Below are 13,077 nucleotides of genomic sequence, written 5' to 3' on the forward strand. Positions count from 1 at the left end.
AAGAATTATTTAAATTATTAATCAGTTATAAAAAAAAAAATCTGCTCTAATCAAGGTGGGGTCTTTAGGAGGTTCCTGGGCGTCTTCGGCAAAAGGGGAATAGTGTATTTTCACTATATTTCCATCCATAAGTGACACAATGACAGAATGTGACTCTTTTGTTCATGGCTTTCTGTAATAAAACATCTGGAAGCAAAAATCTTATCTAATTTGTGTCAGTTTAAGAGTCCTAAATGAAATGAAATAGTTTGAGAACCACTGATCTAATCGATGAATGTTTTTAGCTCTAGTTCTGACATTTGCTTTAGTAACAATAACAGATGAGAAACTGAAAATATGAAACGAAGGAACAACAGAACAACGTTGATCCCGACATAAACCGTTAGAGTCAACGTTCAGCTGCTGTTTTTATCCGAGGACGATTGGCACCTTTACTCTCCAACTTATTCTTCTATTCACTGAGTAGCACTGATCAATTCTATCACACATCACAGATTAAATCAGATCCATGTTGTCAAAGGATGTTAACGATTTAACCCCCTCTGTCGTACCTGGACATGTTGTCTGGCGAGCAGGCCGAGTTGTTCCCCGTGGACACGCTGGTGTCCATGCTGTCGGAGCTCTCCAGGCTCAGAGTGTCGTACGGCTGCTCTCCGGCTGACGGGGGCTGGTGGTGCAGGATGGAGTGGTGAACCATGGGAGGGGGGCCCATAGAGCTGTGGCTCAGTGTGGGGCTGTAGGCCATGATGGGGGAGTAGGAGGGCGACGAGGAGGACACAGTCATGAGGTGGGTCTGAGAGCCGTGGAGCGCCTCCCACTGGCACTGAGCCTCCGCCGCCGCTCTCTGTTTGAGCTCGGCCAGACGACGACGCTGTTCTTCAATCACCTGCTGACCTGGAGGGGGGGGGGGGGGGGGATCTGATCAGTGGATCTGCTCTGATTTTGATCTGATGGTTCAACGACTGAACTTAAACCCTGCAAGCAACACCGACACCAAGTCAGCAGAGGTCCGTCTGTTTCTACAGAAACCAGCAGGCCGTCTGTAGAGGAGCTCGTCCCAAGCATCTAAAACTGAAGTCCTGATAGAACCAGCACCAGCCCACAAACTGCAGGACCACGAACCATGCACCACACATACAAGTATGTGCTCTCTCAGAATCACAAGCTCAAAGATAAAAGTCCCACCACCGCCAAGTTGGAGCCAAAGTTAAGCACAGGTATCCGTCTAACTTCTCACATTTCAAATCCATGCTGCTGTGCACCTGATACCGGGCATATACATCTGGAGAGAGGTGCCCAGGAGCTCAACACTGAACATGCAAGATTTATTCTCCGCTAGCAGGAACATTCATGGAAGATTGATGGGAGAAGAAAAGAGAGTTCGATGTTACAGATAAAAGAAAAGATGAAAAGAAATCTTTTGGGGGAGAAGAGTTAATGACACACACCAGAGATGAAGAGAGGGATGATGAGGAGAGAAGCGTGAGGTGAAGACAGGGTCTGAAATTAACAACCGCCAAGTGTCAAGTTCTGGTAAATGCTGCCTTTGATGGATAAATCAACAGAAGTAACCTGCCAGGCTTTCTCTCTCTGATAGGACTTGATTTATTCTTTTAGGTACATACAGTCTCTGGGGCCGGCGGCACAAAACACCTCAAGTGTGACACTTGAGGTTAAATTTCTCCTTAGCTGAGGGAGTTACTTCTGGGTGTGGCACAGACTCTCCATTAGGTTTTCTTTGTTAAGGAAAAGTCTAAGGCATTTACGGCAGTGAAAGAGACTTTACAGCAGTAAAATCTTGTTTCCGTGGAGACCGTCGATTTGTTTCCATCCAGCATTTAAACTCGGTAACTTTAAGTGATTCCTTAAGTATAAGACTAAGATAAGGAGAAAACCTTAAATACTAAGTGTAAATCTTAACATAACCTTAACTCAGACTTTCGTTTTGTGCAACCGGCCCCAAGCACCTGAAGTTTTATAATTACGGTTTCTTTTCTCCTTCGCTGAGGGAGCTACTTAAGGGTGTTGCACAGAATCTCTTAAAAAGTTTAGTTAAAGACGGACTGCCGGTCAAATCTGTGACGTAAAATCAATTCCTCATCATTAAGGTGTCTCCTGATCGCAGCACACTCTTCTTGGGATGGGTTACTTTTCTTCATATATTGCAGTTAAGATAGAGGTACCTTTAGTTTTTTGTGAAACCGGCCCCTGGTCTTTACCTAAAGTGACGTCTAAAAACAGGCTGCTGATTGGCTAAATTTATTAACTAGCCACATGGTTCTCCACCCTCATTTATAATGAATGATGAACTAAAACAGGAAGGTGAACGGGAGATTATTCTCAGCTGTTTTTGTTTGTTGACCCAGTTAATTTCAGATCCTGAATGGAGAGACAATAGATGGAAAAACAAAAAACAAACAACACAAAAAACAAACAACAAAAACCAGGATGAATCCCGCTGAACAGAACGAAGGTAACTCCTGGACACAGCGATCCATCTACCTGCTGAGCTTTCCTCTACGGGGTTGTGTCTGGAGGTCAGGGGCTCTGTGGTGCAGCAGCACGGGAGGAGACAAATTCACAGACAAAGACAGACGTGAGGAAAACCTGAGCTGCAGACGCTGTTGTGTGTGTGTGTGTGTGTGTGTGTGTGTGTGTGTGTGTGTGTGTGTGTGTGTGACCAGCTCTCGTTACCGACCCAGCACCCGTGGGTGGCAACCAGCTGAGCTAAAAAACACCAGACAGCTTCGCTCTCATCCATTTAGTCAAACAGCAGTGACGCATGAGGAGCCCTGTTCTCTCCAACACACACACACACACACACACACACACACACACACACACACACACACACACACACACACACACACACACACACACACACACACACACACACACACACACACACACACACACACACACACACACACAGACGGACGGACACCGGACAATAACCAACAATGTGTTATACTGACGGCACTGAATGAACATCTGTTAACTGACGGTTTTTTCTACCCGTGTTTACTCATTATTAGAAAATTTTACTGCATCGTTTTATCTTTGTTACCTGGTAGTTTTCTAGAAGTTTCTCACATTCAAGTAGAACATATATGTTTACATGCACATCTGCATATCTGCTGTTTCTGCTGCCGTCTTCTTTTTTATGTGATGCACTTTAAACTACAATAAACGTGTGAATTGTGCCACATAAAATTATTACTTAAGCCCATGTTTAACCTGGATCAGCTGTTCACAACCTTTCAGGATTGTGATCCTAGTTGCTGCTGACTGAATTAAATATTAATGAACACCTCAGGGTTAATGAGCGTCGGCTAATGTAAAGTGAAACTGAGGAGCAGACCGGGTCAGTTACCTTTCTGCTGCAGAGCGAGCTGCCTCTTGGTCTCGATGTCCTGCAGGGTTGCAGCCAGGTTCCTGGGCAGACTGCCAGTGCTGTTGGCCACCAGCAGGGGGCTCTGCTGAGTCAGAGGATCAGAGACAAGTCTTAAATCTTCTTCACCACATAAACCTGACTAGAGGTCGACAGCTACACCTCTACAGCCGATGAAAACAAACGGTCTACCTTGGAGCTTGAGTTGCGTCCCAGTGTTGCTGCTCCCTGCTGCAGAGGGGAGGCAGAGCCGGATTTGGGCTGATGAAGAGAAAGTCCTGGATCACTGTCCAGCTTTGAGCGGAACACCTGAGGGAGGAAACACACAGGAAGAAGACGTCAAGATCGGGAGTTTGTGTTAAAACCGACCCGTGTGACGGCAGGTGAGGATGTTAGAACGATGTTAGAAGAACAACTGAAATCCACTGTGGATGAGCTGCAAGCACCTGATGGAAAATCACAGTTAAAAAGCACGACGAGCGTTTTGCTGCGAGAACGTCTGATGTCAGCACTTCACTGATGGAGTCAGTGACAGTAGATAAAGAGCTGGATGAAAAATATCAGTAGCAACAGACAATACATGAGTTAATAGCATAGTTGAATCATAATGCTGCATTCACGTACTATACGATTTCTCAGCTTTATTCCAAACTTAAAGTTATAATCTGTAACTTTTCCACATTAAAATGTCTAAAAACATCTACACCTTTGTTCTATACGTTGTTGAGTTGTGTTCTTACATTATCTTTCTATTCCATCAATTCTCAAACCAGAGAAACTGATTTTAATCATGGTAACGCTCCGTTTCATTTGGTCGCCTGTCAATGACATTATATCCTCTATGATCATGTGTCAGTGTGTTTGTCTGACAGAAGCTCAACACTGACTTTTATCCAGTTTTAAGTCACATTTTTAAGGTACACTTTTTACACCTTGGTCGTTTTCAACTCTGTATTTTAACCAGATGAAGGATTTTAGTCATTGGACGTCTGGATCTGAAGTTATCAGAGAAACAAGCTGAGGAAATGTTAGACAGCTCAGCTCCCAGTCGCTCCACGTTTTGGGGACGAGGAGGAGACCGAAAAACCTCCTGAACAACCGACACTGAAGGAATCCAAACTGCGAGAAGCTGACAACAACGGTGGTAAAGACTACAATTCCCATGATCCCACGCTATTGAACATCACCGAACGCCGTCTTTTGTTATCAGCAGAAGTTACTTACTGTGTCTTTAAGAAGATAAAAATGGCAGAATAACTTTTCCAAATGATGTGAATGCAGCATGATTAAACCCCTGACATGAAAAAGCCACCACACACACACACACACACACACACACACACACACACACACACACACACAACTTCTTCTCTGGATGTGAGTGAGTGGCAGCAGGTTGAAGTTTGGCAGAGACATCACAGCAAAAAGGACGAGTGGGGAAAAATCAAAGGGGAGAAAGAAGAAAGGAAGCCCTCTACCTGCAGCACAGGCCTGCGGCCCGAGAGACACTTGGCTGGCAGAGGGGGAGGACATAGCTGACTGGAGTCAGCCATCAGCTCCTGGTACCACTGCTCTAAATCTAGCTTGGGCAGGTGAGGCCTACTGCCCTCAGCCTGGTACTGGAGAGCACAGAGGAGCGGCGGAGCAGCAGAGAGGAGGAGGAGGAGGAGGAGAGAGGAAGGAGAGAAAACAGGAAAAGATTAGAAAGCATTCAAAGACAGTGGAGAGAGGGTAGAAACATTTGTTTTACACACTCTCAAAAGCTGTAATTAAGGTTTTTTTATACTTTGGAAATTAAATATCTGCAACACATTATTGTTGTCAGCTGCATTATATTTTCATACCCTCCAGCTGCTAAATCTCTGTTTTACATGTCTGTGTTTTAATTCTGTTTCTGCTGCAATGACCCAGTTTCTCACAAGAACATAAAAGTTTTTCCTCTGATTCACTTCAGCTCTCCTACAGCGTCTCTACACTTCAGAATTTAGGAATAACACTCCTTTTATTTTGTTTTCTTGTTGCTTCTGGAGGTTTTTTTAACCACAGTCACAAGAACCCGCTGTCTGTTTCATCTCAACTGATCTAAAAAAGAAAAAACACATTTTAAACAGCTGACTGAGAGACGCTGCTTACGTAATACAGCTAATACTAACATGACTATCATGCAGCTAATCACGATGTTAAATAATACTGTCCTGGTTTTTCCCATCACTGCACAAACATTTCTCTTCTCATTGAAGTGATAAAAGTGCTTTATACAAATTCAGTTCAGCCACAACAATTTAATTTGAAGATACAGAAGCATTGACTGGGAAAAACGCAATAGACGTGATATTAAATGTGACGGATTACATAAGTAAAGTCGGCTGTAAGACAGTGAGCTACTTTCAGCGGGTCTTTGAAAACAATGGGAGTCTGTGACTTCAGGCAAACCTGCAGCACAACAGACAGTAGCAGCTCCAGACTCTGACAAATCCAGTAACATCACAGGGTTCAGAGTCTTCACGGGTTTCAGCAGCGACAGGGAGAAGTCACGTATTATCCTGTAACGCTTAAAGCCATATACACACACCGACAACATCTGGAAGTCAAGACAGATTCCCCCAGATGTGATGTCAGCAAAGCACCGGGGTCAGCGGGTGACTGATCAGTGTCTGAGTATCAGTGTTTTATTATTTTGTATTTATTGCAATTTAACGTCATGACAGAAGGTGCATGACATTAGTTTATTACTGCTGATTATTAAAAACCATGTATCAATAAAATGGTTTCTTTAAACTGATGTCAGGCGGCAATTTGATGCCAAGAGACAAAAACAGGAAGGAAACTAACAATAAAAGGGCTGCAGAGTAGAGCTGTCAATACTGACACATAATAAGTGTTCGACATCTAGTTTACAGATGTGTACTATTGTCCCACAATGCATAGCACAAAAGGAAGTGAGGGAACGGCTCACGGCTGCAAAAGTTGAAATAAACTGTTTGTCAGTGGTGAAACATCTGCAGCAAGATTTTAGTTTGTGTCTCATGTTGTGTCGCATCATTTCCATAAAGCTGTTAATTAACTAACTGCTACAACTTATGCTATAATAAACTATATGTAGTACATGCTGTTTAGAATTAAAAGCTGGTATTAATTTGGATTTAAACACAGCGTCTCGATGAGGAACTGTAACTGTGACATCTTGTAATTTCACAGCAGAAGAAGGAGCAGACTCATTGTTAATATTAGTGGTTGCACCTGAAGTTTGTTCCTCTTTTGTTGGTGTCCACCTGTCACATGACTTTTCAAACTTTCCATTAATCCTTGTTTGAGTTCTCGTGAGTTACTGGATAATTTACGTCTAGAAAATGCTCACAAAGTAATAAAACATTACTTTGTTTTATAAAGTACTTCCTCACACCCTCAAACAAGTGCAAGCACACGGGTGTTTGGCAGGACAAGAATAGGGAAGGACAGCACACACCTCCACAGAGAGAGAGAGGGAGGAGCCATGAGGAGAGGGGAGGCAGGAGAAGGCGGGGTCTACGGCTCCAGACTGCAGGGGCTGGCGAAGCGGGGAGGTAGGGGACGACTCCACCTTTGGCATCCCATACATCTGATTTAACTGGCCCACTGTCACATACTCCTTCCCAGAGGCAACACACACACACACACACACACACACAGGTGGAGAGGAGAGAGAGAGACAGGAGTGAAGACAGACACGTCAGCGAGACAGGCAGCAGGTGGGAAACATATCGAGTGCACTTAGTGACCTTCTGCATCAAGAAGGTGTGAAGGGAGGAGGGCGGGAAAGGATTAAAACACACAGCAAAAAGGCGACAATACACACAACAACATCAGGGTTAGACTGATATAAACAGCCTCACTCATCTCCAACATGCTGCGGTTAGTTTGATTACATATCTCGTTATTATCTATTTAAATGTGACATTTTGATCAGAAACCAGACAATAAATCACTTTTCATATGTGTTTTATTTTACCGTGTTTCTGTCACATGTCTCTAGAAGCTGGCGTCAATGGGAACCAATCAAAACTGCTCGAATATTTCCTCATTTAAAATCATAATTTTGATCATTTTAGACTTTATTATGTTAGTTTAAGTTCTTTAATGGCCGTCCTGTTAGATGCATTTGACACGTTTTGCTTATTTTGCTAAATATGAAACACTAAAGATGGCGGTTCTCTGCCTCTTCCAACCAGCTAAGTTACAGGAGATATGGTCACAAATTATCTCTTCCTCAGTTACAGCGTTCAATAATTGCCAACAGTGTTTTTGCAGAACATTATGATGCCACAGTGAACTTGACCTTTGACCTTTTGGATATAAAATGTCATCACTTCATTTTATCTTAAAGATTTTGAGTTAAATAGTGTCATAATTAGTTTATGAATTTTAGAGTTTTGTGAGGTCACAGTGACCTTTGAACTTTGACCACCAGGCATAAAAACGGTTTAGAAAAATATGTTTATATGTCTCATTGCTGTTTTGGTGAGACGCCCTGATGGATGAGGGCTTTAGGGCGTCGTCTATGACCATTACCCATCTCACTTTACCCTCGTTTCCTGTCATAAAATGCCCCAAAAAGCCTTCATTAAACTTTTTTTTCTGTTCCAGTACCACAGCTCCCTACATGCTACACAGGAAATGCTTTTTCAGAATAAATAATTAAGTTATGACTGGATTATTGAATATTTTTTGCATGAAATATTACAGTTTACAACCTGCAGTTAGTAATAAAAATCCAACCCTCATTAAATCCTCTGCATTCCTGATGTGATCCAGTCACACTATCCTCAGTGTCTACTGTAAATTAACACAGCAGCAGAGAGGGCGAGCACATGCACCACAGAGCAAGGCCAACAGTACAGTCAGTCTGATTAACTACAGGCCAGCAGAGGGAGCAGCATGACATGAAAATAGAGGGATGAGGGAGACAGAGAGAGGAGGAGAGAGACTGAATTAAGACAGAAGAGTCAGGAAGGAGACAGACAGGAAGTGATGGTACCTCGCAGGCGCCAGCTAATGTAGCATCTATGGCAAACGAGCGGCCGTGCGAGGCGGGCTTGCTGCTGTCACGGTGGTACATCTTATAAACGTCCGACAGCCTCATATACTCCTGAAGCCAGCGGCCGCCAACAGTCAAGACAGGATGAGAAGCCATGAGGACAATGTACAGTACACTCACACTCACACACACACACACACACACACAGAGAAGCACAGAAACAACCCACAATGCCTTGAGCTTTTCAGTTTGGACGTGATATCTTCAGACTTCAACAACCAGGTGCATTTTTTATCTGGTTGTTGTCATGTCAGTGAAAAGGTGCACAGTGTGTGTGTGTGTGTGTGTGTGTGTGTGTGTGTGTGTGTGTGTGTGTGTGTGTGTGTGTGTGTGTGTGTGAAAACAGACAAACAGGAACACACTCAGCAACAAACACAGCGTCTCTTTAGCATCAGGAGCAGCTGACACACAATCAGGTCACAGACAGACAACCAGTGATGTAGTGGTCAATATGTTAAAACTGGCACATCTGGTTGATCATAATGCAGTGAGAAGATACTGGTAACGTTTCTGAACATAAGAAGTGAGCAGAGGGAGATTCTAGGTGGGTTAATCCACTACATCCCGGGACTAAACCCAACTTCAACTGAAAGCTACTGTGCTGGCTCGTCTTAATTATAAGTAATTAAAGGTCCCATACAGTGTAAAGGTCTGTGTCCATGTGTAGTGTGATTATAGATCAGCTCTAGCTTCTATATTAATACTGTGAAAGTATCTAAGCCTCAGTCCACAGAGAAATGCACACAGCCTGTATTCAGAAACTGAGCCTTAAAACCAGCCGTCAGGACTTCTGGAACTTTGTGATGTCACAACAAAGCAGTCACCAAGCCCCGCCCACCTGGACCCACCATCCAAACCTTGTAGGATTTGGTTTCTCTGAGTGTTTTTACCTGAAATCTGCTTTATTGTTATTGGATCACTCAGAAAACAGTCAGCCAATCAGAAGAGGGGCTCAGAGCCTCCTCTCTTCTGATTGGCTCAGAGACCTGTTGTTACTAGAGCTCCAGAAAGAAGCCTGAGAGAGGAGATGTAAAACTACACTGAGATGCTTTTTGGCTCTTAAATCAACAAATATATCTTCTTATGGCTCAACACTTCAAAGTGTAAAATATGGGACCTTTAAGGTCTAGTGGAAAAAGCAGCAGCACATCACAGGCACATTTAGAGCCACAGTGCGACCAGGACACTGACAGTGCAGACAGAGTGACCTTTTGGGGGTGAGTTGCACAGAGAGAAAGCAGGGGGGCGTAGCGGGCTTCATGCAAGGGGTCGTTAGTCCGATTACCTCCGTAGGGCTGCTGGGGTACAACTGACAGGAAGGGGAGGGATGTAAGTAGGAAGGAGAGGCTTGACAGAGGGAATGCTGGGAGGAGTGGACATCCTCCAACAACAGGTCAGCCTCGCTGATATGGAGCATTTCCTGTTTCAACAGTCAGGGATAAGTGTTTTTAATACCTACAGAACAGTTACGGGACACTAGATACAAACTCAAAGTTAAAGGGAACATGTGACACAGGTTTTCTATCACTCGCCTTCCCTCTGCTGCAGCTTCAGGCGGCGCTGCCCAGCGACAACATGTCAATATGTTAATAACATATCAATTACATCTTCCTTCATAAATCTCTGGATTAGTCTGATTCCACCAACAAGTCACAGCCAGTTAAAGAGGTAGATGAGGTGAACAATCAGCTGCGAGTCATCAAAGCTGCGTTTTGGTTTTCAGGTCGGGAGGAGCGAATGTGGATGTGCGTTTGTTTTCACTGGACACACACTGAGCTTCAGCGGTTCTCTCACCTCTCTCATTGCAGTGGACGACTTGGGGAAGCTCTTCCCTCCAGTCAGGCTGTGGTATCTCTTCTCCAAGGCCAACAGCCTCTCCTTCTCCTGCAACAAAAAAACATAAGAGTTATTAACTTTTAAAATCTGGGACAAACGAAGAAAGTCTCCCCAACACCAGTATTATTGTAAATTGCTTACTTTTAGATAGCTTCTCTGCAATCATCTATCACTGTGCTTTCTAAAATGCCACTTTGAATGAAACTTTATTTAATGTGAACAGGTAAATATTAACAGGGCACCAAGACTCTGGAACAACCTTCCCCATGAACTTAGACTCACAAAATCAGTATCTTCTTTTGAACTGCTTCTAAAAACACATTTCTATCAAAGTTTTTGCATGTGTTTGTTGTTTGCTTTTTTATTCCATCCTTGTGAAGCACTTTGTAATCTCTGATTTTGATGAATAAACTTTATTATTATGATTATAAATGCACCTTTTGCAGCATTTGCAGTGTGAGGGTTCTGTCTTTAGTCAGACGCTCACACTCCTGAGACGCCTGCAGGCTGAGCTGGTTGGCCTGGTTCTCCAGAGCAGACACCTTCTCCTGCAGAAACAAACACAACACACAATTAAATCTTGAATGTAAACTGTAACAGCAGCAGAGCAAATCAGATGAAGTGTAGGATAAGAAAATAATGTCAGACTAAACAGATGCTGAATAACTGCAACTGGCAGCTTCATCTCTTACACACAAACCCATATTGTTCAAACCATAATCAGGATATTCTGTGTCGGTGTGTGTTGGGCGTCTCCTCACCTTCCTCTTGGCCACGCTGCTGTGGTACTCCGCTCTCTCCTGCAGCAGCTGCTGACTGATGGTTTCTCTCTCCTCCTCCAGGCTGCTCTCTCTCTCCAGCTGCTGAAACTCCAGGTCCTCAAACTTTTTGGTTCCTGCTTCCAACGTCTCTCCATCCTGATAAAGGCCCACACACACACACACACACACACACACGTTATCAGCGGTTGCATCATATAAAACAGAAAAAACAAACTAGTTACAATGCTCATTTTAAAGCCATCCACTGTCCTCAGACAAGCGTGACTGCTAACAGCAAAGCGGCAACACCGTGAACGTCTGTATCTGAAACGCCTTTCCAACATGGCTGCAGCTCGTTTTGTGGGGGACAACTAAAAGCACAGCGCGCTCAGTCACGCAGACTGCCATGAAGAACATGCTCCTACTGCAGCACAGCCACTGGTGTGTGGTACTGTAGAGTACAGGAGGAAGAGGAGGGTCACATACACTGAAAAACCATATTTAAAACTGAGAGATTTATGGTAAAAATCTGATTTGATTCTTCACTTTGTCACTATAACTCTTCTCTGCTGCTACAGAATAAACATCAACAATCCTCCAAACACTATATGGAAAAATTCTTAACAAAACATATGTATTAACATATCTGCACTGAAAACACTACATAATATAAAAACAGTATATAAATACATATTCTACTGTGTATTCCAGAGGTGTTCTGTCTGTCCTTCTCTATGTAGCTGCTGACAGGTTCAAGTTTTACAGCTGTTCTGTCGTCAGCAGAGCGATGAGTGTTGGTCTGTGGCCCGGTTCAGACCTGGTGTTAACATGTGTCTTCAGTGATCCGATCACAAGTGGTCAGCTCTAAGTACATCAGTTCACGCCTGGCTTTTAAAATGCATCTCACCATCCGTCTCGAGTGACCACATGTGATCGGATCTCCCTTTTCTGCTCTATATGTAAACATGTATGTGTGGTTGTTTTTAGCCACGGGTCTGTTGTCAGTGTGTGTGTGTATGTGAGTGAATCATTGCGCTGCTCACAGCTCTACAGAAATAAGGTTTTATCCATTTGAAATAGTAAAATATTTTCAGTTCAGTATAAACTGTGTTGAGACTAATCACACGGTGGCAGAGGACGTCAGTAGAGTAGGCGGCCCAGGAGCGATACATGTTCACACTGCTAAAAGGTTGTGGTCTAGATCACCTCAGTGCTTCTTGGGTGCGTTCACACCTGAACTTAGAGCTGTCCACTTGTTATCGGATCACCTGAGACACACGTTAATATCAGGTCTTGAACAGGGCCTGTGTAGCACCCTTGAACCAACAGCCTCCAGTGTAAATTCACTGATGCAGTCTGGGGTGAAAATGATTTATTTTTGCAAATGATCAAAACAAAATGTCTTAAAATGTCAAACACCAGAGCACAAATTGCAAAAGTTTTTACACTTTCATCGACTCTATCTTGAGATGTATTTCTGCTGTCCTGATGGAAGCTGGAACTCCCTCATGTCCATCATAAAATTCAGTACAATCAGATCTCAAACTTCATTCCTCTCTGATTGTGAGCCTTACTAGTTACTTACAATAATTAAAGGGCTCCTGCTTCACCTGGAGCTTGACACAGTATCAATTGACAACTGATGAGATATTTAAACCAATAAACACAGTCTACATTAATTATTCTACTGTTTTTTTCTTGTTTACCTTCATGATAAGTAATAAACAAAATGCACAGTCTGACTCTAAACAAAACAACAGCATTAATCCACATAGAGAAGTCACAGGATGAGAGCGAGGACAGACAGAGAATGGATCTAGTCAGGGCCTATGTTAATTGATTAGTGAGGAGTTATATAAATTATGTGAGCCACGACAAATCGCAGAAGAGATGCAGATCAGATTCACACATGCAGCAGCAGCAGCAGCAGCAGCAGCAGCAGCAGCAGCGGCGGCGGCGGCAACAGCAGCAGCAGCGAGGGTCGTGTCACATGACCAACACTTTTAACCAAAATG

At 43.5% G+C, this 13,077-nt stretch overlaps 1 protein-coding gene across 23 annotated transcripts in view; it reads right to left on the bottom strand.

Moving 5' to 3' along the window:
- phldb1b (pleckstrin homology-like domain, family B, member 1b) overlaps positions 1-13,077 on the bottom strand; it is a 111,228-nt gene that overhangs the window by 11,024 nt on the left and 87,127 nt on the right. For 8 of the 23 annotated variants that reach the window (XM_056373349.1, XM_056373353.1, XM_056373361.1 and 5 more), the window contains 11 exons: positions 11,063-11,218; positions 10,739-10,849; positions 10,260-10,349; positions 9,751-9,885; positions 8,406-8,516; positions 6,858-7,019; positions 4,870-5,010; positions 3,584-3,700; positions 3,374-3,479; positions 2,503-2,547; positions 552-894 (listed from right to left, as the gene is read on the bottom strand). In XM_056373349.1, coding sequence (XP_056229324.1) covers positions 552-894; positions 2,503-2,547; positions 3,374-3,479; positions 3,584-3,700; positions 4,870-5,010; positions 6,858-7,019; positions 8,406-8,516; positions 9,751-9,885; positions 10,260-10,349; positions 10,739-10,849; positions 11,063-11,218 — 1,517 coding nt within the window. The remainder of the gene's footprint in view (positions 1-551; positions 895-2,502; positions 2,548-3,373; positions 3,480-3,583; positions 3,701-4,869; positions 5,011-6,857; positions 7,020-8,405; positions 8,517-9,750; positions 9,886-10,259; positions 10,350-10,738; positions 10,850-11,062; positions 11,219-13,077) is intronic. The other 15 variants (XM_056373369.1, XM_056373350.1, XM_056373347.1 and 12 more) reach the window with 14 other exon arrangements.

The sequence above is a fragment of the Seriola aureovittata genome, chromosome 4 (genome assembly GCF_021018895.1).
Source record: "Seriola aureovittata isolate HTS-2021-v1 ecotype China chromosome 4, ASM2101889v1, whole genome shotgun sequence".
In the NCBI taxonomy this organism is placed as follows: Eukaryota; Metazoa; Chordata; class Actinopteri; order Carangiformes; family Carangidae; genus Seriola; species Seriola aureovittata.